General features: G+C 50.3%; 1 protein-coding gene across 3 annotated transcripts in view; it reads left to right on the forward strand.

The window, feature by feature from the left end:
- Positions 1-2,338: 2,338 nt before the first annotated feature.
- Crtac1 (cartilage acidic protein 1) overlaps positions 2,339-17,786 on the forward strand; it is a 134,414-nt gene continuing 118,966 nt past the window's right edge. For 2 of the 3 annotated variants that reach the window (XM_071610695.1, XM_071610697.1), the window contains exon 1: positions 2,339-2,505. In XM_071610695.1, coding sequence (XP_071466796.1) covers positions 2,482-2,505 — 24 coding nt within the window. In that variant the 5' untranslated portion in view covers positions 2,339-2,481. Of the gene's footprint in view, positions 2,506-8,241; positions 8,314-17,786 lie in introns of those variants that run through there. The other variant, XM_071610696.1, reaches the window with a different exon arrangement.

The raw sequence follows: 17,786 nt of genomic DNA on the forward strand, positions 1-17,786 counted from the left end.
TGAGGTGCCACAGCTGGGGCTGCTGCTCACAGCTTCCCAGGCAGAGAGGGAGGTGAGAACAAAACCAAGAGACGTGTGCTCAGATGCTTGGGATTGAGTGAAACTGGCTAATTACCAGTCACTTGCTGTCTCCCTGAGTTGGAGTTTCTGGCTAAGGAACGTTCATGGATCAGACAGAATCTGACAACCTGCAACTTATTTCCACACTAAGAAGGTGTCAGGGACCAAGATGCAAAGTATGCTGTGGAGGTAGTCTCTCGGGTGTCAGGACCTTCCTTGGGCACATGATACAGATGCCTTCGGGACAGGGTGGTGGCACCATCTAGCAGAGTGCAGAGCCAATTGCTCTCCTTAGGGAGACAGTAGGGGATCAAAAATGCTCCAGAGGTGGAGTCTATTTACAGCTAGGTGAAAGGTCTTAACTTGGACCCCCTCACACACACCTCAGTTCTAATGATCCAATCCCCCAAATTGCATGTAAATATGTGTAAATATTTTTCTGAGAACAAATCTACAACATTTATCAGATTCTCAGAAGGTTCAAAAGGATCTTTGGTCCCCAAAGGCAGGTGATTATAAACCAGAAGTTCTCCTAACCACCCCTGGAGAAGCAGATTAACATTGGGCAGAGTCCCAAAAGACTCAGGGTCCCTAATGATCCTGAAATTATACTCAAGGGATATGTGTGTGTGCATGTGCGTGTGTAAATGTGTATGTTTGTATATTTTTCTAGAAAAGGAATTCAATAACTTCTGCCAGATTCTCAAATGTGTCCACAATCCTCAAAGGATTAAGAACATGAACTCAAAGAGCTAGAAGGTTTGTCTATGCTTAGTTCACAGAGACCTGAAAACATGGTTCACAGTAGTTCTGCTCAATATCTGGGGATAACAGGATCCAGCCAGGGGCTGGCTGGTGGGGCCTTCCATAAAAGAACACATCCGCGTTATTTTAAGAGTCAAGTGCTCAGAAGTCAGGCTGCTAGGTGACTGTCACAAAACCTTCAGTAGATGGAAAAACAGTCCTGGCTTCTTCCCACTCTAATGGCAGATTCCCAGGTCTTTCTCTTCCCAAGCTCTGAGCCCCAGCTTTCAGAAGCCCAAAGAAAGCCTACTCCCAAGAGTTCAAAATTCATTCTATACTTAGTGGGTGCCTACTATGTGTCAGGTTCTAGGTGTAAAATAAGAGACTTGCCTTCTCTGTGTTATCGATCTAGGCCAATTTCCTGCCCTAGACACCAGTATTTCGGGCCCTGCTGACCAAGCGCGTTCTTCTGGAGCTTCGCACCCAAAGGACCCAGGTCTAGAGAAGCAGAAGCCATCCCAACCCACCACAGCAAGCTGGGGGTGAGGAGGGGAGAAGCAGTACCTGTGAGCAAAGCAGTGTGGGAGGCTGAGAGGACACCAGGGAGCCAGAGCAGGTGGACCAGGCTCAGCTTGGGCACTGCTGGAGTGGGAACTAGAGGGGTGGAGTTGGGTAAGAACACTGCTGGGGGCGCGGGGAGCCAGACGCGGGGAGCGGGACTCAGGGCGCTGGGTTTGTGAAGCAGACGCTGCCCGCAGCCTCTTTGGCAGCCGCCCCTGATCCCGGAGCTCTGCTCGCCCGCCCCCCGCCCGCTAGGGCCGTGGCGAAGCTCTGCTCCTCATACAGAGCAGTCCCGGAGAGGCGCTCGGACACGTCCCCAGGCTGGATAAAGATCGGCTCGGCGCTCGCTCCGCAGCACGAAATCTCGCCATCAGCGCTGCTAGCGCGGCCGCTCAGGTCCGCCCGGAGACGCCAGATCTCTATCTCCGGGGAAACGAAAAAGCAGTGTCCCCGCTCCCGCCGCCACCCTCTCGGTCCTGCGCGTAGGGTGGCGGCGGGGTCGTGGGGCCCGCCGGCCTCCCCTCCTCCTTTGCATTTCTTCCTAGCGCTTCCTCCCAAGGGACCTCTGATACCCGCTGGCCAGGGACCCCCAGCGCCCCGCGAGGAACCCTCTCCCCCTTCGCCAGGCCCGACTGCCTCCTGAAGGTTACGCGACGCAGCGTTGGGGCGCGGCGGAGCGCCGGGGGCGCCCGCCCTCGCCGCCGCCCACCCTAGTGCCTGCCGCGGCGCGGCGCGCCGGGCCAGCCCGGCTGCCGGCTGCTGCCACCGCAATCCCGGCTCCTAAATCAGCGCGGGGAGGCGCCCCTTCCCCCACCCGGCTCCCCGGACTCCCCGGGCCGCGATTGGCTGCGCGGGCGCCCCCCAACCCTGGGCCCTCGGCTTCAGCTGCCACGCCATTGGCTGCCGGCCTCCGCCAGCCTTTACATAAGCCCGGGCGCGCTCGAGTGGAGTTGTATAAAGCGAGCGCGAGGCGTCGGGGCGGGAGGCTCGAGGCCAGCCCGGGACCGGGGCTGGGAGCTGCAAGGCGGCAGCGGCGCCGGCGGCGGCGGCGGCAAAGGCGGCAGCGAGCGCCCGCGCTCCGACGCCCCCAGGCGGAGGGGCTGAGAGAGCCCGAGGATGACTCCCTGCGCTGACCCCGGCGTGAGTACCCACTCCCGGAGCCCCCAGCCCCTCAGGCAGAGAAAGTTTCGCCAGGTCTACGCGCCGGTTCCCATCCGCTCTCGGGGGTGGCTGGAATGCCGCTGGGAACCTGGCAAGACTGAGACCGCGAAGGCGGTGGTTTTGCTCCCAACTTGCCAAGAGGCGCTGGACTCGATTGGCGCGCAGAGCCTCCCCCGCGGGCCGGGGTCTAGGGGTGGGAGCCGAGGTGTAGGGGCGACGGACTGCAGCTGGCAGAGAAGGTGTCGGGGGCGCACTGGAGGTCAGGTGTTTGGGGAGGGGGCACGGGGACTGGGAGGGGGCGGAGCAGGTGAGGAAGGCTGTGCAAGGGGTATCCGGAGTCACCCAGCCAGCCAGGCTCAGCTTTGGCCAGGCCGGGGAGGCTACTGGTCTTAGCTCAGTGTCTACGCTTGGGGAGGGGTCATCGGGGCTGGACAAGAGCCCCTGGGACTGGCTCTCCCTCCCCGGGGAAGCCGAGCTCTTTCCTCTGCACAGCGCTGGGTGGCAGAGAGCTCTAGGAGCGAGCCCCGCGCGCGGCGTAGCTGCCAGCCGCCTTTTGCTGGACCGAGGTGTGGTCTCGCTTTCAGGCTGTCTCAGGCAAGCCTGCTTCAGACATTCCAGGGGAACCGGGCGAACCCCTCGACACTGTGGAAGCCCACAGAGGTTCTGATGGGGCCGTAGGCCGGGCTTGGGGGCATGCCCAGCAATGCAGCGCGCTTCTTTGCAGTACATTAGTTGGGAGCCTGGTTAGTCCCGCTTCTGCAGAAACCAACTCAAGAATCCAAAGTCATCCCAGCCTGAATGCGAGCCTCCCTAGGGGTGGGGGTGGGGGCTTCTTCTGTGAATGACTAATGTTTCTTGTTGCTTTTGCTGGTGGGTTCATCTAGTATGCCTTCTGTGTGTCCCAGGAGGTGATTGAGTTCTCCAGGCAGGACACATTCTTGAGTCGCACTTGAGGTACCTTCTGGGATGGGTGCAGGAGTTCCCAAGTGAAGCCAGGTGGAAAAGAAGGCAAGGGGGTGCCAGGAGTAGGGGACTGTTCCTGTGGTGCTGTCTTGAGTGCTGGGAGAACTCGTGTGGGAAGAGAAAAAGCTGGATTGCAGATTTGGGACCCTGATAACTTGGGGCAGGAAATACCCAGGACTGAATTAGAGCTAATTCAGGCAGTCATATCATACCTCACTCTCAGCCATGCGAAAGGAGAAGTGGAGGATGGAAGAGTGGGAACATGGCGGTTGTTCTGATATGGTCCTTGAGGAATGTTTTCTCTCTTTCTGACTTGATTAAGAACATCTTTCTGACAGTGAGCCCTAAAAGTCATTTTAAGGGAGTTTAGGGTCTTGGTGCTGGTATACAGGACCACAATTAGAATAGTCCAGTTTCCAGTTGGTCCTAAAGGACTCTGGAGAAGGTCCAAGGTAGGTGGTGGTTACCTGCTCTATAGATGCATGGTTGGGGCTGTATCCTTCACCCTATGCCATCTCTGAACACAGGGCTGAGTTCAAACTCCAGTGATAGCTGGAGATCTTTTATGGGGGCTGGCAATTCATTCCCAAACCCCAGCTCCAACCTCTGCCTGCCTGAAGTCAACATTTTTCTGCTGCATTTCCCAAGACCTTCTCTCCAGTGGGGATTTGTGTAATGAAATACCTGCTTGTTGCTCTTTCTTCCTTTTTTCCTCCATCTGGGCTGCACCTGGTGTTCTGAACTCTTGAGTTTATTCCTTTACACCTTGATGTTTGCCTAGGGCTTCCTATGGCTGCACAGGGGTATCTCTGTAAATGTGTGGACCAATGGCCTGTTTAATCCTAAGAAGTGAAACATAGACTCTTATAGGGAGAGGGACACCAGCCAAGGAAGTAGTTCTATTAAACATCTTATGACAGCCAGGGTTGGTTCTCAAGCTTCCTTGCTGCCTGCCCAGTTGGTGGGAGCTTAAAGGTGAAGCAAGTTTCCTGGTGTCCAGTAGGGGGCACCAAGTGTACCTAGCTCAAGACTACTGACTTTCTCACTTCTTGCCCTTCACTGGCCATAGAAGTTAATGCTTTAAGCAAACTCAGACCTGAGCCCTCAACCAGTGGCCATTGACACAATTAGAGCCATTCCACCACATGCTCTCTGGACTTCAGGTGGTCCTGTGACCTCAAGTGCAATGGGACAGGTGCTCACACTACATTGCAAGGAGACAAAGCTGGTACGCAGCTCCACCCGCTCTCTGTGATAATTCCTTTGTACCTGGCACTGGTGTGTTCTTTGAACTCCTTTTCCTTGAGGGTTCACAGAACCCAAGAATATCAGCTAGAAGACGGGAGCCTTGGGAAGTATCTAGTGCAGCCTCATCCTATCCCCAATATTCACGTATGCACTTAATTTGCCAATGACAAAAGTGAAGCCCAGTAAAGGCAAGTATCTTGCCCAAGGTCACATGGTTGTTCAGTGGAAGAGTTGGGACTAAGTCCTAGGATTTTTGATTCTTTATGTGTAGCTTTTTCCACTCCAGTGACCCGTTTCCTCTTTAGTGTGAAGATGAACATATGTTCTCTCTACCGTCAGCACTGGTAATTATTGACTGACCAGACTTTGGTAAATTAATAGCTCTATTAAATTTAGGGGAATTTCCTTTAAATCTGTATCCAGAATGAGGAGATAAAGATTCTGGGAATGCATATGCACTGGTCTCTAAGTATTGTTTCCCTTTCCTCCACTATCTTATCTCATGACTCCAAGTGGGCTTCTAGGCAAAAGCCATGCAACTCCAGCTTTCTATTCATGAACTTTGGAACCAGAAGTACCCAGGGCCTCACCATGGTCTTCGAATCCAGGCCTGGCGCTCTTCCTTTCCTCTGCTAAGACATGCTGGAGTGGAGTCTCTCTGTCCTAGCTTCACACCCTCCTGGTGGGACCTCTCAAACACAGATTGTGGATGAATTGGACAGTTTCCAAAGAGCATCTGCCAATTCCCCCATCCTTGCTGCTCCCAGTTCAAGGTCAGAGTGCTAGGATGTCCTATTTTTGCAAAATCCTCTTATTCAAGCTTCTTAGGTGACCTGAAAGATACTACCATTTCCATTGCCCTTTCTTCCATTCTGTGAGTCTCACTGCGCAAGGCCCTGGGAAGCGGATTTGCTGAGTGACACATGGGCTGCTCGCTCTGTTTCCCTCTCCTCATCTAGTTTCTTTGTATGCTGTATGGACTTCTTCAGGGTTCCCTCAGGGCCTTAGCAGACTTGGTGGCCTAACCTCATGAGGAGCCCACTGTTGCCATGCCAGAATTCTGAAAGTAAAAATTTTCTGCTATCCCTAAGACTCACCCAAGGGATGCCTGTTGCCAGGGAAGATGCTTGAGGATGCTCTCCTCCCTTAGGCTCCCAGACAAGAGGGTCTTCATCGGCAGGAGAGGAGGGAGGTGAGGCGAATGTGGCCCTTTATTTAAGTGGAATCCTGAGAGCTATGCTTGAGACCCTGGCCAGCTCCCTGCATTAGCTGGTGAAGTGGTCTAGTTCTGGGTAGAGCCAGAGGAATATAACTACATATGATATAGGTAAAGCGCAAACTTTCTGGATGTTTGTTTAATGAGGCAGGGTACAGAGTCTGAGAATGGCATTAGATGCTGAGCAAACAAGAAGTTGTCCCTTTCATGAGCCTCACTAGGTGGTTGACCTGCTCTCACTATTAATAGTGAAGACAGAACCTTAGAACCTGACTCACCAGTTACTGGCTTAGAGACCTTGAACTTGACCCCTGCATGCCTCAGTTTTCTCCTCAGCTATGTGGTGAAGCTGGCGACCCTGTGATGAGGGGTGGGTAGCAAAGACCAGGGGAGATGGTCTCTCATGTGCCTGTGCCCTTGGGAAGCTGTGAAGAGGTATTCAGCTGGAAGGGGAGATTATTGCTGGATCACTGGGAACCACACAGAGTCCTCTTTTCCCCTGCAAGCGAGGCCAAGTGTCCAGGTTTGCACATCTGCCTCTGCTCACAGCGACATCTAGGCTGACGGACAAGGCCTCCTTGGCAGGGCTCCCTCCTAGCCTTCCTCCCTCTCCCATTTCAGGGTTTTCACTTTGGGGTTCTGCCATGCTTGGGGGAAAACAAATTTTACAGGTCCCAGGATAATTCTGAATGTGATGGAGGGCCCTGAGCTATTGATTCCTAAGGAAGGATCTTTCTGCTGGGAGAAGCCTTCCTCAGAGCCCAGTGATTTAAGAGTGCTGACAAATTTGTGCTCACCGAGCCTCCTGCAGGCTGCAGATACAGACTTCTAGGCCAGCCTGGACTCTGCGAGGAACGTCTGGAGAGCCTGACTAGTTGCTTAGGGTACACAAACCTGTGAACTCTCCTTAGGAAAAAGTATGAAATCAATCGGTTCATTATCACACCAAATGCACCCTGGGCCACTTAGGACATTTAAGAAATGAGAAATAGCAAAAAGAAAAAAAAAAGTGAGAGATTGTGCTCAAAAAGTGTGTAGAAAGGTGAGACGGGGTTGGAGAAGAGGACCATAAGACCTTTTTTTTTTCCACCGGATCAGTCATGATCTTGACCTTCTTAAAGTCCTTGGACAGTGACTAGAGAGGTTACTTGGCCTCTACCCACCAGACATTTGGCAATATCTGGAGATTACATATATATATATATATATATATATATATATATATATATATATATATATATATATATTTAGTTGTAGTTGGACACAATATCTTTATCTTGTTTTTATTTATTTTTATGTGGTGCTGAGGATCGAACCCAGCGCCTCACACATGCGAGGCAAGCACTCTACCACTGAGCCACAACCCTAGTCCATGGAGACTTTTTTTTTAAATTGTTCCAACTGGAGTAAGGGGTGCCACAAGCATCTAGTGAGTAGAGGCCAGGGATGTTGCTAAACATGCAACGACATAAAGGAAAGCCCCCCCCCCCCCCCCCCCGCCGCAAATGTCATCTGGCTCCAAATATCAATAGTGACAAGGTTGAGAACCCTTGGACTGGAGAAGCAGCCTCATAGCTCATTAGAAGGTGGGAGAGTGTTCTCATCTAGTTCTCCTGTTTCACAGCTGAGGACACTGAGATCCAGAGAGGAGAAGGGACCAGCCAGGATTACAGAGCAAGCAAGTGCAGAGCTGACCTGAAACTCAGATCTGCTCTCCTGGACTGACTGACTTACCAACACTCCCCCCCAGGTTATTTCAACTATTAAATATGAACTGTGAAAATGCTTGGAAAATTAGAGACTATTGTTAATATTGCTATTATTATGAATTTGGGAGCTTGGAAAGTTCTATTTCTGGCCTTGCCACTGACTCATTGTATCATATTGGACAAAATCATTCCCCCATCCCCATGACTGTGTGTGTGTGTGTGTGTGTGTGTGTGTGAGAGAGAGAGAGAGAGAGAGAGAGAGAGAGAGAGAGAGAGATGGGGGGTGGTCTTCGCAAAAGATAAGTATATCATAATCTTTATCTTTAAAGTCTAAAGATTTGCCCTTCATAAACGCTAGACACTTAAAAAGAAAAAAAGATGAAATTTTTCCTTGAAAGAAATCATGTTGACTTCATAAGAAGCAAAGCGTTTCCTTCTTGGAAAAATTCCAGTCCCCTGGCCCTGTGAGTTGGTTCCAGCCTAGGAAATCTGATCAACATCCGGAGGAGAAACTGATAGCTCCACAGATGACAAGTGACTGGATTTGTCCCCACTCCCTCCGGGAAGGGGAGATGGTGACTTCCCCACTACCCTTTCCTACTCGGCCCTCCTGGCACTGGGAGATTCTGCAGGGAACTTCAATGAGGGATGGTAAGGCGTGTCATTAATTAGTAAAACCTTGTTTACTTAACAGACATATTCTTAAAGATCTCTTCCAAGGGACATTTTGACATATTACTTTAATTAGCTACAGAAGAATCGAGAGTGCAGAGAGTGTAAAATGACCCTTGCTGTTGTTTCCAGTTACTCTTATCTTTTTTTGCACCCGACAAGTACAGTGACAAGGTCACAGAATCACTGCTGAGCTCAGGGACTGTCCCTGTGACCAGAGGAGGGATGACTGCAGGGACCTCTTCCCTCCCGATGCCAGTCTCCACCTACCCGAGGGGAGTGCAGCCACCATGGGGGAGATTTCTGCATTGGCCTCGCAGCCTCCTTTAATGTCTGTCTGAAAGGAAGCATCCAGTGTTGCAAAATCCTGATAGGCTCTCAGGAGGGGGACAGGCCTGGGAACCCACATTTTTCCTCCTGGGTGGGCATCATCAGTGGTGGTTTTTGCAGAAGGCTCAAAGCTGGTCTTGTCCTTCTTGTACCCAGGGATGGAGGTAGGAAGTCACATGGGTTTCCCTCAGAAAACTAAGGTTGCTTCCCTCTCTATCCCAGTGAAGCAGGGGGGCCTTAGTGCCTCAATCCTTGCTTTGGATGCTCTGCAGGTCCCTTAGCCTCTCGAGGTCTGTCACTGTAATCAGAGGAGTTGGGGGACAGGCTCTTTCTATCGCCACAGGCTCTTGTTCTAAGTGAAGCCGTGTTTGCTTTCACCCTGGTCTCTGAGAACAGCCTCTGTCTTGGAAACCATTACCACATACCTTTCATCTAAGAAGCTATGGAGGGCTTTTGCAGGTAGGAAAATAAGAGTCCTCAAGAAGGAAAAACCGCTGGCTTGCCACTTGTATGGGGAGGCACTGTGTCATTTGTTCTTAGCTACAGATTCAGCACCCATCATGGCACTTGGCTATGAAAGGGCTCAACAGGTGCTCTCTGGATGAACAAATGAATAAGGGAATGCAGGTGGCCATTCTGGGATAGGGGTGGCCTTTGGTTTTTAAGTGGGTCTCCACACTGGCCTGGGTCTTCTTTCCTGAGCCAACATCTGGCACCAAGGCCACGTGAACTTCAGCACCCCCCTGATCAGGCAGGGCCTGAGGCCACGTGCAGGGCCCACCCACCACATGATGGCCTGTCCTGAACCTGAGGCAAGGCCGGGGGTCTCTTTCTCTTCATCATCCCCAGCTGCTTCTCAGGCCCTTTCTCTCTTCCCCGCCTCCCCCCAGCTGCTGCAAGGGAGCTCCGTGTAGCTTTTTCCTTGGAGCTGGTGGAATAGATGGAAATTTGGATTTCCACCGAAGACAAACTAGGGAGTGAATCATTGCTTCACAGAAAGATTCCCAGGAGGATGCTTTTAAATAGCAAGGTCCACTAATGCATTTTAAATGATTTAGGGAAAAAACCTGACCCATAGACTATCAGGCCTGGAAAAGAACTTTGGAGGTCATCCAGTGGCCTGCCCCGCCCCTGCCCACGCTGTTCAAATCCCCTCTGGGACACTCTCACTCACTGCTCAGAAACACAGCCTAGCTGGCCTGCAAGCTGCTGCCCAAAGCTAAAATGCCCTTTGGAAAATGCAAGTCTGATCATGTCTCTGTCTGACTTCAAAACCTCTCACACGGTGTGACTCCAGGCTCCTTCCCTTGGCATGGCAGGCTCTACAGGGCCCAACTGCAGCCTCTACACAAAGCTCCATCTCCTCCCCTCCCTGTCCCTATTTTCTCCTACCCCCTGTCTGGGAAACTGCATTCCAGCAGCACCAGCTGCATTCGCAGCATGCACCAAGCTGTCTCACATCCTTGCCTTTGATCCATAGGTCTCAGCTACCTGGAATCCCAATTCACCTGCTCTGGAGAGCCTTTCCACCCACCTGACTTGTTAATCCCTCCTCCCACAGGCTGCAGCCCGGACTTTGTACCTGTTGCTTTGCTGGACTTATCCCAGTGTGTGGTGCACAGTGTCAGCCCCGCTGAGTGAGGCCAGGGCCCATGCCTGGCCAGCAGGCATCTTTTACACGTTTGAAGAAGGTGTTTACTGAGGGGGGCCTGCATTTGGAAAGCAGTGTTTAAGGAGTCAAAGAACTCCACTGGGGTTCCTAGACAAATTAGTAACAGAAGCAAGCCTATTCTTCAAAGTCCTACAGTCTGGAGCCTTCTGCTCAACGTCTGACAGATCCTGCTGGAAGGGGAGCACCTGCATGCCCCAGCTCCATCTCCCGAGATGCATTTGTTCCGTCAGCAAACATTTATTACTAGTAGTAATGGTGTGATTATTGTTTCCATTATCTACACGGTTAGGCTTTCTCTCTGGCCAGCACTGGGCTTAGAAGTTAACACCCATTAATCCCACTTCATTCTCAGAGCAAACCTACAAGCCTTCCTTCCCATTTTACAGAGCAGGATGGCTGAGCACTTAACCATACCCACCAGGAACCTACTAGACCCTGCACATAAGGCTAGGAGACTCCAGGCGTCCTCTCATTTTCAGAAACAAAATTTCATTAGCTCCGTGGTCTCTGCAGTGCCCTTTAGCCTGGGTCCCCTGGACTTTCTTCTGCCTTTTTCTGGAAAGGGACCAAATCTCCTCTCTGAGTGCTGCTGCAGCTTCTCTCTAGTTAGAGGAAATGCAAAGGAAGCCCCCTGTTTTCTTGGTGCTGGGGAAGATGTGGGGTCGGGGTGGGGTGCTGAGATCTGGAGCTTCTCCCAGGCTGGCCGGTCAGGGGACAGTTGGAGAAACAGAACTGAGGTGTCAGAGCATATGCTCCATGGGGCATGGCTTCATCTTGTTCTCAGTGTCCTAGTGCCCAGGACAGTGCCTGACTTGAAGTTTGCACACAAGACGTCCCCAGCGAATGGGCATGAGCACACGCCAGCTCAGCATCCTCCCTCATTGGGGCCATGGTAGTGACCTTCTGCTGTCCTCTGCATCCAGCCCAGCCCCCTCGTGGCCTCCTGCACATGGTCCTCCTCTTTGGCCTGCTCTTTTTTGTGGTGGTGCCGGGGATGGAACCCAGGGCCTTGCCTATGCTGGGGATCTCTAGTTCCCGCTCAGCCCTACCATGTTCTTTCCACCACACCACCGGGGCCATCTCGTGCCCCCACCGCCTCCGCAGTCTCCAACCTCCTTAGCTGCACTTGTTCCCACCAGCTGTCCTCCCCGAGCCCTGCACAGCCTCCCAACCCTCCATGAACCGGCCTCCCCTCCATGAACCAGCCTCCCCTCCATGCAATGCTGTCTCCTTGGCCTGGAGCACTTCTCCACTGTGTCTCTGTGGCCAGCTCACCGTTGCCTCTGTCTCTCAAGGTCCTCTCCAGCTTCCTCAGGCAGAAATGCTTGCTCTTTCAACTGCACTCCATTCTCACTTGGTTTAAGACGAGTTTGGTGAGGGAGCTGTTTAGTGCAGCACCTATAAATATAAATTCTGAAGCTTATTGGCTTAGATAAAAATTCTGGGTTTACTGAGTACCAGCTTTGTGACCCCAGGCAAGTTACTTGACTTCTCTGTGCCCTAGCATCCTTATCTGTAAGGACCCTCGAAAGGTTACTATGTGGATTAAATGACTCATCCATGTGAAGGTTTAGAGTAGTGCCTGTCACATGGTCAGTGGTAGGTACTTGCTTTTATTATGGCTGTCCATTCCTCGTACAGGACTGGCTGTGTGAAACTGCAGCTCTGTGCCTCTCTGTCTGCCTTGCCTATAGACCCCACAAATTAGGCTGAGAAGCCACATATTGAGCTCTGAGACTTAGAAAGTGGGTGAGATGAAATAAGGAAGGGTTGGCAAGAGTTGCTCTTGTTCAGGGGAAGGGTCAAGGGAACAGATCCCAGCAGCAGGATGGGAAAACTGGGCAGCCTTCTGACGTCATAAAGGACGACTGGCTCCACAACCCCATGGTAGTGAGGAACAAAGACTAAGAGCCAAGTCTGACACTTGCCTTCCAGTGAGTGGCCCAGTTGAGGTGTGAATAAGCATTCCAATTTCCTATTCAAACTCAGGACCACCGGGGTGGGAGAGGCAGGGCTCAGGCAGATAGAGAGGAAATGCCACCCTTGTCACGGATGCAGCTGTTTGGGGACTGTCAGCTTGCTGATCCCTGCACCTGCACCTGCCCACGCACTCCCTCGTGCGTGGGAGCAGGGCATCTGCCTGGTCAAGCTCAGCATGTGGCAGGGTGGCCTCTGTAGGGCAGGTCCGGGAAGGCTCCTGGTGCTCTGTGGCCAGTCTGATGAGGTGGGGGTGGGGGTGCTCTAGTTCAGGATTCTCATTCTCCAACTGTTGGCATTTGGGGTTGGAGGGTTCTTTGTTGTGGGGCTGTCCTGTGCACTGTGGGAAGCTCAGCAGCATCCCTAACTCTGCATACTGCATGCCAGTAACACCCCCTTCCCTGGTCTGATGACCCACAATGTCTCCAAAGATTGATAAATGTCCCTCGGTGAAGGGGAACAAAATCACCCTGGTGGAGACCATCCGCTGTAGTCCAGAGAAGGGTCCTGCAGAGGGCATGGAGGCGTGGGGAGTGAGTCTCCCTGCCTGGAAATGGGCAGTCTTGGAGGGCAACTGGGGTCACAGCTGGGTCCCCTGACTTTTGCAGGCATCTGCCATCTGTCTGCATTGCTCTTCTTTCCCGCCTGCTCCAGCCTCATCTTGCCCTCCTTGGCATCCTTCAAAGGCCAGCTTCAGCACCCGCCATCAGGAAGGCACTTATCAGCTCCTCCCACCAGATCACTTGGGTCTCTCTGTGATCCCATCTCGAATACCTTTCTCCCCTTGACCCCAGCACCCAGCTCAAGGCCAGGTTTATTGCAGGTCTGTGGGAAGCGTGGCTGCGGTGAATGAACCAGGTGGATCTGTCAGCTCTTCACCAATGTGGCTTTAGATCCATTAGCTCTTCTGTGGGTCTCTGTGTGGACCTGGTGGCCCGGCCGGTGCAGGGCGGAGTGTTCCGTGGTTGCCTCTCTCCCCCGTGTCCCAGCTCTCTGACAAGAGTCTGGAAGGGGTCTGCATTACTCTGCTCGCTATCAACATCTGAAGCCTTCCAGCCTCTTGCTTTTGTGAGTGCTTGGGGTGTGTCCTTGCTCCTTGGATAATTGCAAAAGAACTGCTTGCCCTGGAAATTGCCCTGGAAGCCTCTGCTGTAAGCTGCCTGACCCCACAGTGGAGAATCCAGGTTGCTTGGTTACCAGTTTTCAGACCCAATTCAGGAAAGTCCCGAGGCCACAGAAAACTGAGTTTGGCTGCATGTGACCCTGAGCCAATGTATGAAGACTCTCTACCCTTCACTATGGGAGATGAGCCTCGAGGCTGCCTCCCACCAGGCTCCCTGCCAGGCTTTCATTGAGATTCACTTAACCCCTGGGCAGGTCAGGCGAGCCTACGTTTCACATGAAGTCACAGGAGATCAGAAAGGTGGAACAACCCACCAAGGTCACTGGCTGGTTTGCGGTGGGCTTGAACTTCAAATTCAGGTCGCTGACTCTAGGCTTTGGGCTCTCTTCATCTTGCTGAGGATTGTTCAAAAAGTTTGCTTATGGAGCGTTTTAAAGAAATTATTACAATGAAGCAATTCTTCTTACAGCCTGAACCACAAGTTCCACCACCTCTGGCCCTTATGAAGACCAGTCTCTTCCCCCTTTTCCCCTGCCTGTGCGAGAAGCACATGTTCCTTACTGAGGCACCATGTGCTCTGACTCTGTGCCCCTCTGCCCAAGCTCTGCCTTTGCTGCTTAGTCTTGCCTTCTCTGGGCTGCTCTGACCCTGGACAGCCATCCATGGCCCCCACACAGGGCATCACACCTGCTCCACTGCCTGTTGGCAGGGCTCTGCAAGGCATGGACCAGGTTTCATTCATCTTTACATCCTAGTCTTCACTGCATCTCTAGCAGATAGTGCATAGAGTACTACACACTGTGTGCCAGAGCACTAGTGCTATATACTAGAGTACTGGTGCTGTGTACTAGCACATGCTATATACCATGTAGTACTCGGCATATTATTTAGGTGCTACTCCCACCAGTGAGTACCACTGATAGTACTGTACCATGTAGGTGCTTGATGCACAGCATTCAAGAAATCAGAAATGCTCAGTTCAACCCATTTTTCCTTTCTATTTTTAACTTTCCTACCTGCTCTCCCAAAGGATTCAGATGTTCACAGTGGTGTGACAGGAGGCTTCCCGAGCCAGCCATATCAAATGTGAGGTCACTCCGGGCACCCGTTGCCCTTCTGCTTCAGGCAGTATCCACTTGCTGTGCTTTCTTCCTCAAACTTCATATCCCCCGCTTCTGTTGACACTCTCTGGCTAAATAGATTTTCTTCAAATACTTCAACAAGCCGATGATGAATTTTAGTAGCAAAAACATTTTTCACTTCAAATCAGATTGCAGCTTCTACTCCCATGGGGGGACCACGAGTCTGGGGCAGTGCTTCTCAACCCGACTGCCCACTAACATCGTCTGGGAAGCTTCTAAAAAGATACAGCGCTCAAACCCCACCCTCGACCAATTAAGTCACACTCTGGGAGAGGGGCGCAGGCAGCAGCTTATTTCTCAGTGCTCCCCAGGTGATTCTGTTGAGTAGCTGGGGTTGGGAGCCACCTGTCAAGACCCTTGCTCCTGAAAGGTCTGCAGACAGCGACCCGAGCATCGCATGACAGTGTGTTAGGCATTCCGATCAACTGAACCTGAACTTGCATTTGAACAAGATCCTCAGGTGATTGTCAAGCACATTTCAGTTTGAGAAGCGTTGATTTAGAGAAAGAAGTTTCTAGACACCTATGATGAGTTGCAAATGGTTTCTGCTGATTTATATTATTATTTGGACTCCTTCCTTCTTTCCTTACTTCAACAAATAGTAATAGGGCACTTCCGATGGTGGTTTCTGGGAACACATTGGCATGTGTCCCTGCCTTGGCCTACAAATTCCTGCTCATATCCATTTTCTCTGGGCCCTTCTTTTCGTTGACATCTATCTCTTGTCTCCTTGGACTGACCCACTCCAGTTTCAACTCTTCCCCTCTTCTCACCTCTTCACAAAACCTAGAACCAGAATCCATTTGTCCTTCTGAATCCATTGTGGTAATTTGACCTTGAACTAAAGACAGCTACTACTTTGAGTGTTCCAAGACCTGAGTCTGGGTGGCCCTGGGGATTGCATTGCTTAGTGACTGATTTCAATCCCTTAGTTCTAGAAGCAGAGCAGAAGGTTCTTGAACCAATCTTGTACCTTCACTGTAGCACACAGCCTGGTTTCATGACTTTGGGAGCTGTGGTAAAGAATCTTACTACTCAGTGTATGGTTTATGGATCAGCATCACCTATACCACCTGGGAGCTTGCTAGAAATACAGAATCTTGGGCTCTGCAGCCGAATTATTGTATCAGAATCTGCATTTTAACAAGACCACTAGGAGATTCATGCACACGTTCAAGTTTGAGGAACCTGAAGCACTGGTATAGAATAGTGTTTCTGAAATTTTGCAACATATTAGAACCACATGGGAACTTTTAAAAATCCAAGCGCAGACTGCATCTTAGGCCAGTTAAGTCATAGGATCTTGGGATGAGACGCAGGCATCTCATCTTTGATTGTGGTAAAATATACAAAACGTAAAATTTGCCATTTCCTCATGTTTAAGTGAACAAGTCAGTCGCATTAAATACTTTCACACTGTTGTGCAGCCACTGCTACGGTCTGTTGTCAGAGCTTTTCATCATCCCAAACTGAAACCCTATACTCACTAAACACTAATTCTACTTTCTCCCTTTTCTCCAGCTCTTGGAAACCACATTCTATTTTCTGCCCATAAATTTGATTACTCTAGGTACCCCACAGAAGTAAAATTAAACAACATTTGTCTTTTTGTGTCTAGCTTACTTCACTAGTACAAGGTCAAGATTCATCCACATCAAATTTCTTTTTTAAGGCTGAATAGTATTTCATTGTATGTACATGCCATATTTTGTTTATCCTCTTATCCATCCAAGGACACTTGGGTTACTTGCACCTTTTGACCATTGTGAACAATGCTGCCATGAACATGGGTGTACAAATATCTCTTAAGCCATCTCTTCTCAATGGTTTTGAGTATTTACTCAGAAGAGGAATTGCAAAAGCATATGGTAATTCTATTTTGGAATTTTTGAGGAACCACCATACTCTTTTCCACAGCAGCTGGATTGTTTTATATTCCTACCAGCATTTTCATCAACATTGTTTTTTTTTCTTTTTTTAATCACAACCATTTTAATGGGTGTGAAACGACATGTCACTGTGGTTTTGTTGGTATTTACTATGTAGTTAGTGATGTTTCATTTTCTTACTGGCTATTTGTATATCTTTGGGAAGATGTCTATTCAAGTCCTTAGCCCATTTTGAATCAAATAGTTTCATTTTCTGTTGTGTCCTAGGAGTTTTTTAGTTATACATTCTGGATATTAATATCTAATCAGATTTATGATTTGTAAATATCTTCCCCCAATTCTATAGGTTGTCTTTTCATTCTTTTGCTAGTCCCTGATGCACAAAAGTTTTTAATTTTGACGTAGCCTATTTTATCTACGTTTTCTTTCACTGACTGTGCTTTGGGTGTCTTATCCAAGGAATCATTGTCAGGCGTGAGAATTTTTTAAAAACTCCCCGAGTGAATCTGATGTACAGCCAAGACTGAGCAATGTTTTTCTCATTTTAATGTGCATTCAGTTCACCTAACATCCTATTAAAATGCATATTCTGGTCTGTTAAGTCTGGGGTGGGGCCCAAGATTCTGCATTCTAACAGACTCCCGTGTTGATTCTCTAGTCCCTGGTTCATTCTGGGTAGCCAGGGTGTGGAGGAGCATTTTGATGATTTCCTCCATCTGAGTCCTGAGATGAGAGGTTGATACTTATCAACCGTCTCCTAAACTTCCTCATCAGCACTGTTTCCTTATCCACCATCAAGATAGCACACCCCTTACCAGCTAACTTTCCACTAGTACCAAGGAGCCCTGGTGGGTACGTGGGCTGACTTTGGCATGTCAGGAGAATGAAATATAAAGGACACATTCCCCCTGCCCCACTTGCCAGGGGGAGCCCCCCCCCCACCACTGGTTCTGCCTTCTGAGTGAATTTAGGATCCACATTCATGCTGGTTGTTTCTCTCTAGCCTTGGACCTTTTGAGGGAACTACTGTAGGACCCTCCTGGAAAGCTATTTTATTCAAACATGTTTAATATGCTGAGAAAAGAAAACCGTGCAGGTTGGTTTGAAGATTACAGAAGAAGCTGTGTGTGTGTTGGGGGGCAGGGGGTTGCTGAAGGTCTTTTTCCCAAAGAAAATCCTTTAAACCATCACAGAATTTTAGAACCAGGAAGGACCTTTCGAGATCTCCAAGCCTTCATTTTGGAGGAGAAACCTGGGACCCAAAAGGTTGTGTTGTTCAAGATCACCAAGAAAAAGAGAGGTTGACCTAGAAGTGCCCT

The sequence above is a fragment of the Marmota flaviventris genome, chromosome 4 (assembly GCF_047511675.1).
Source record: "Marmota flaviventris isolate mMarFla1 chromosome 4, mMarFla1.hap1, whole genome shotgun sequence".
Lineage (NCBI taxonomy): Eukaryota > Metazoa > Chordata > Mammalia > Rodentia > Sciuridae > Marmota > Marmota flaviventris.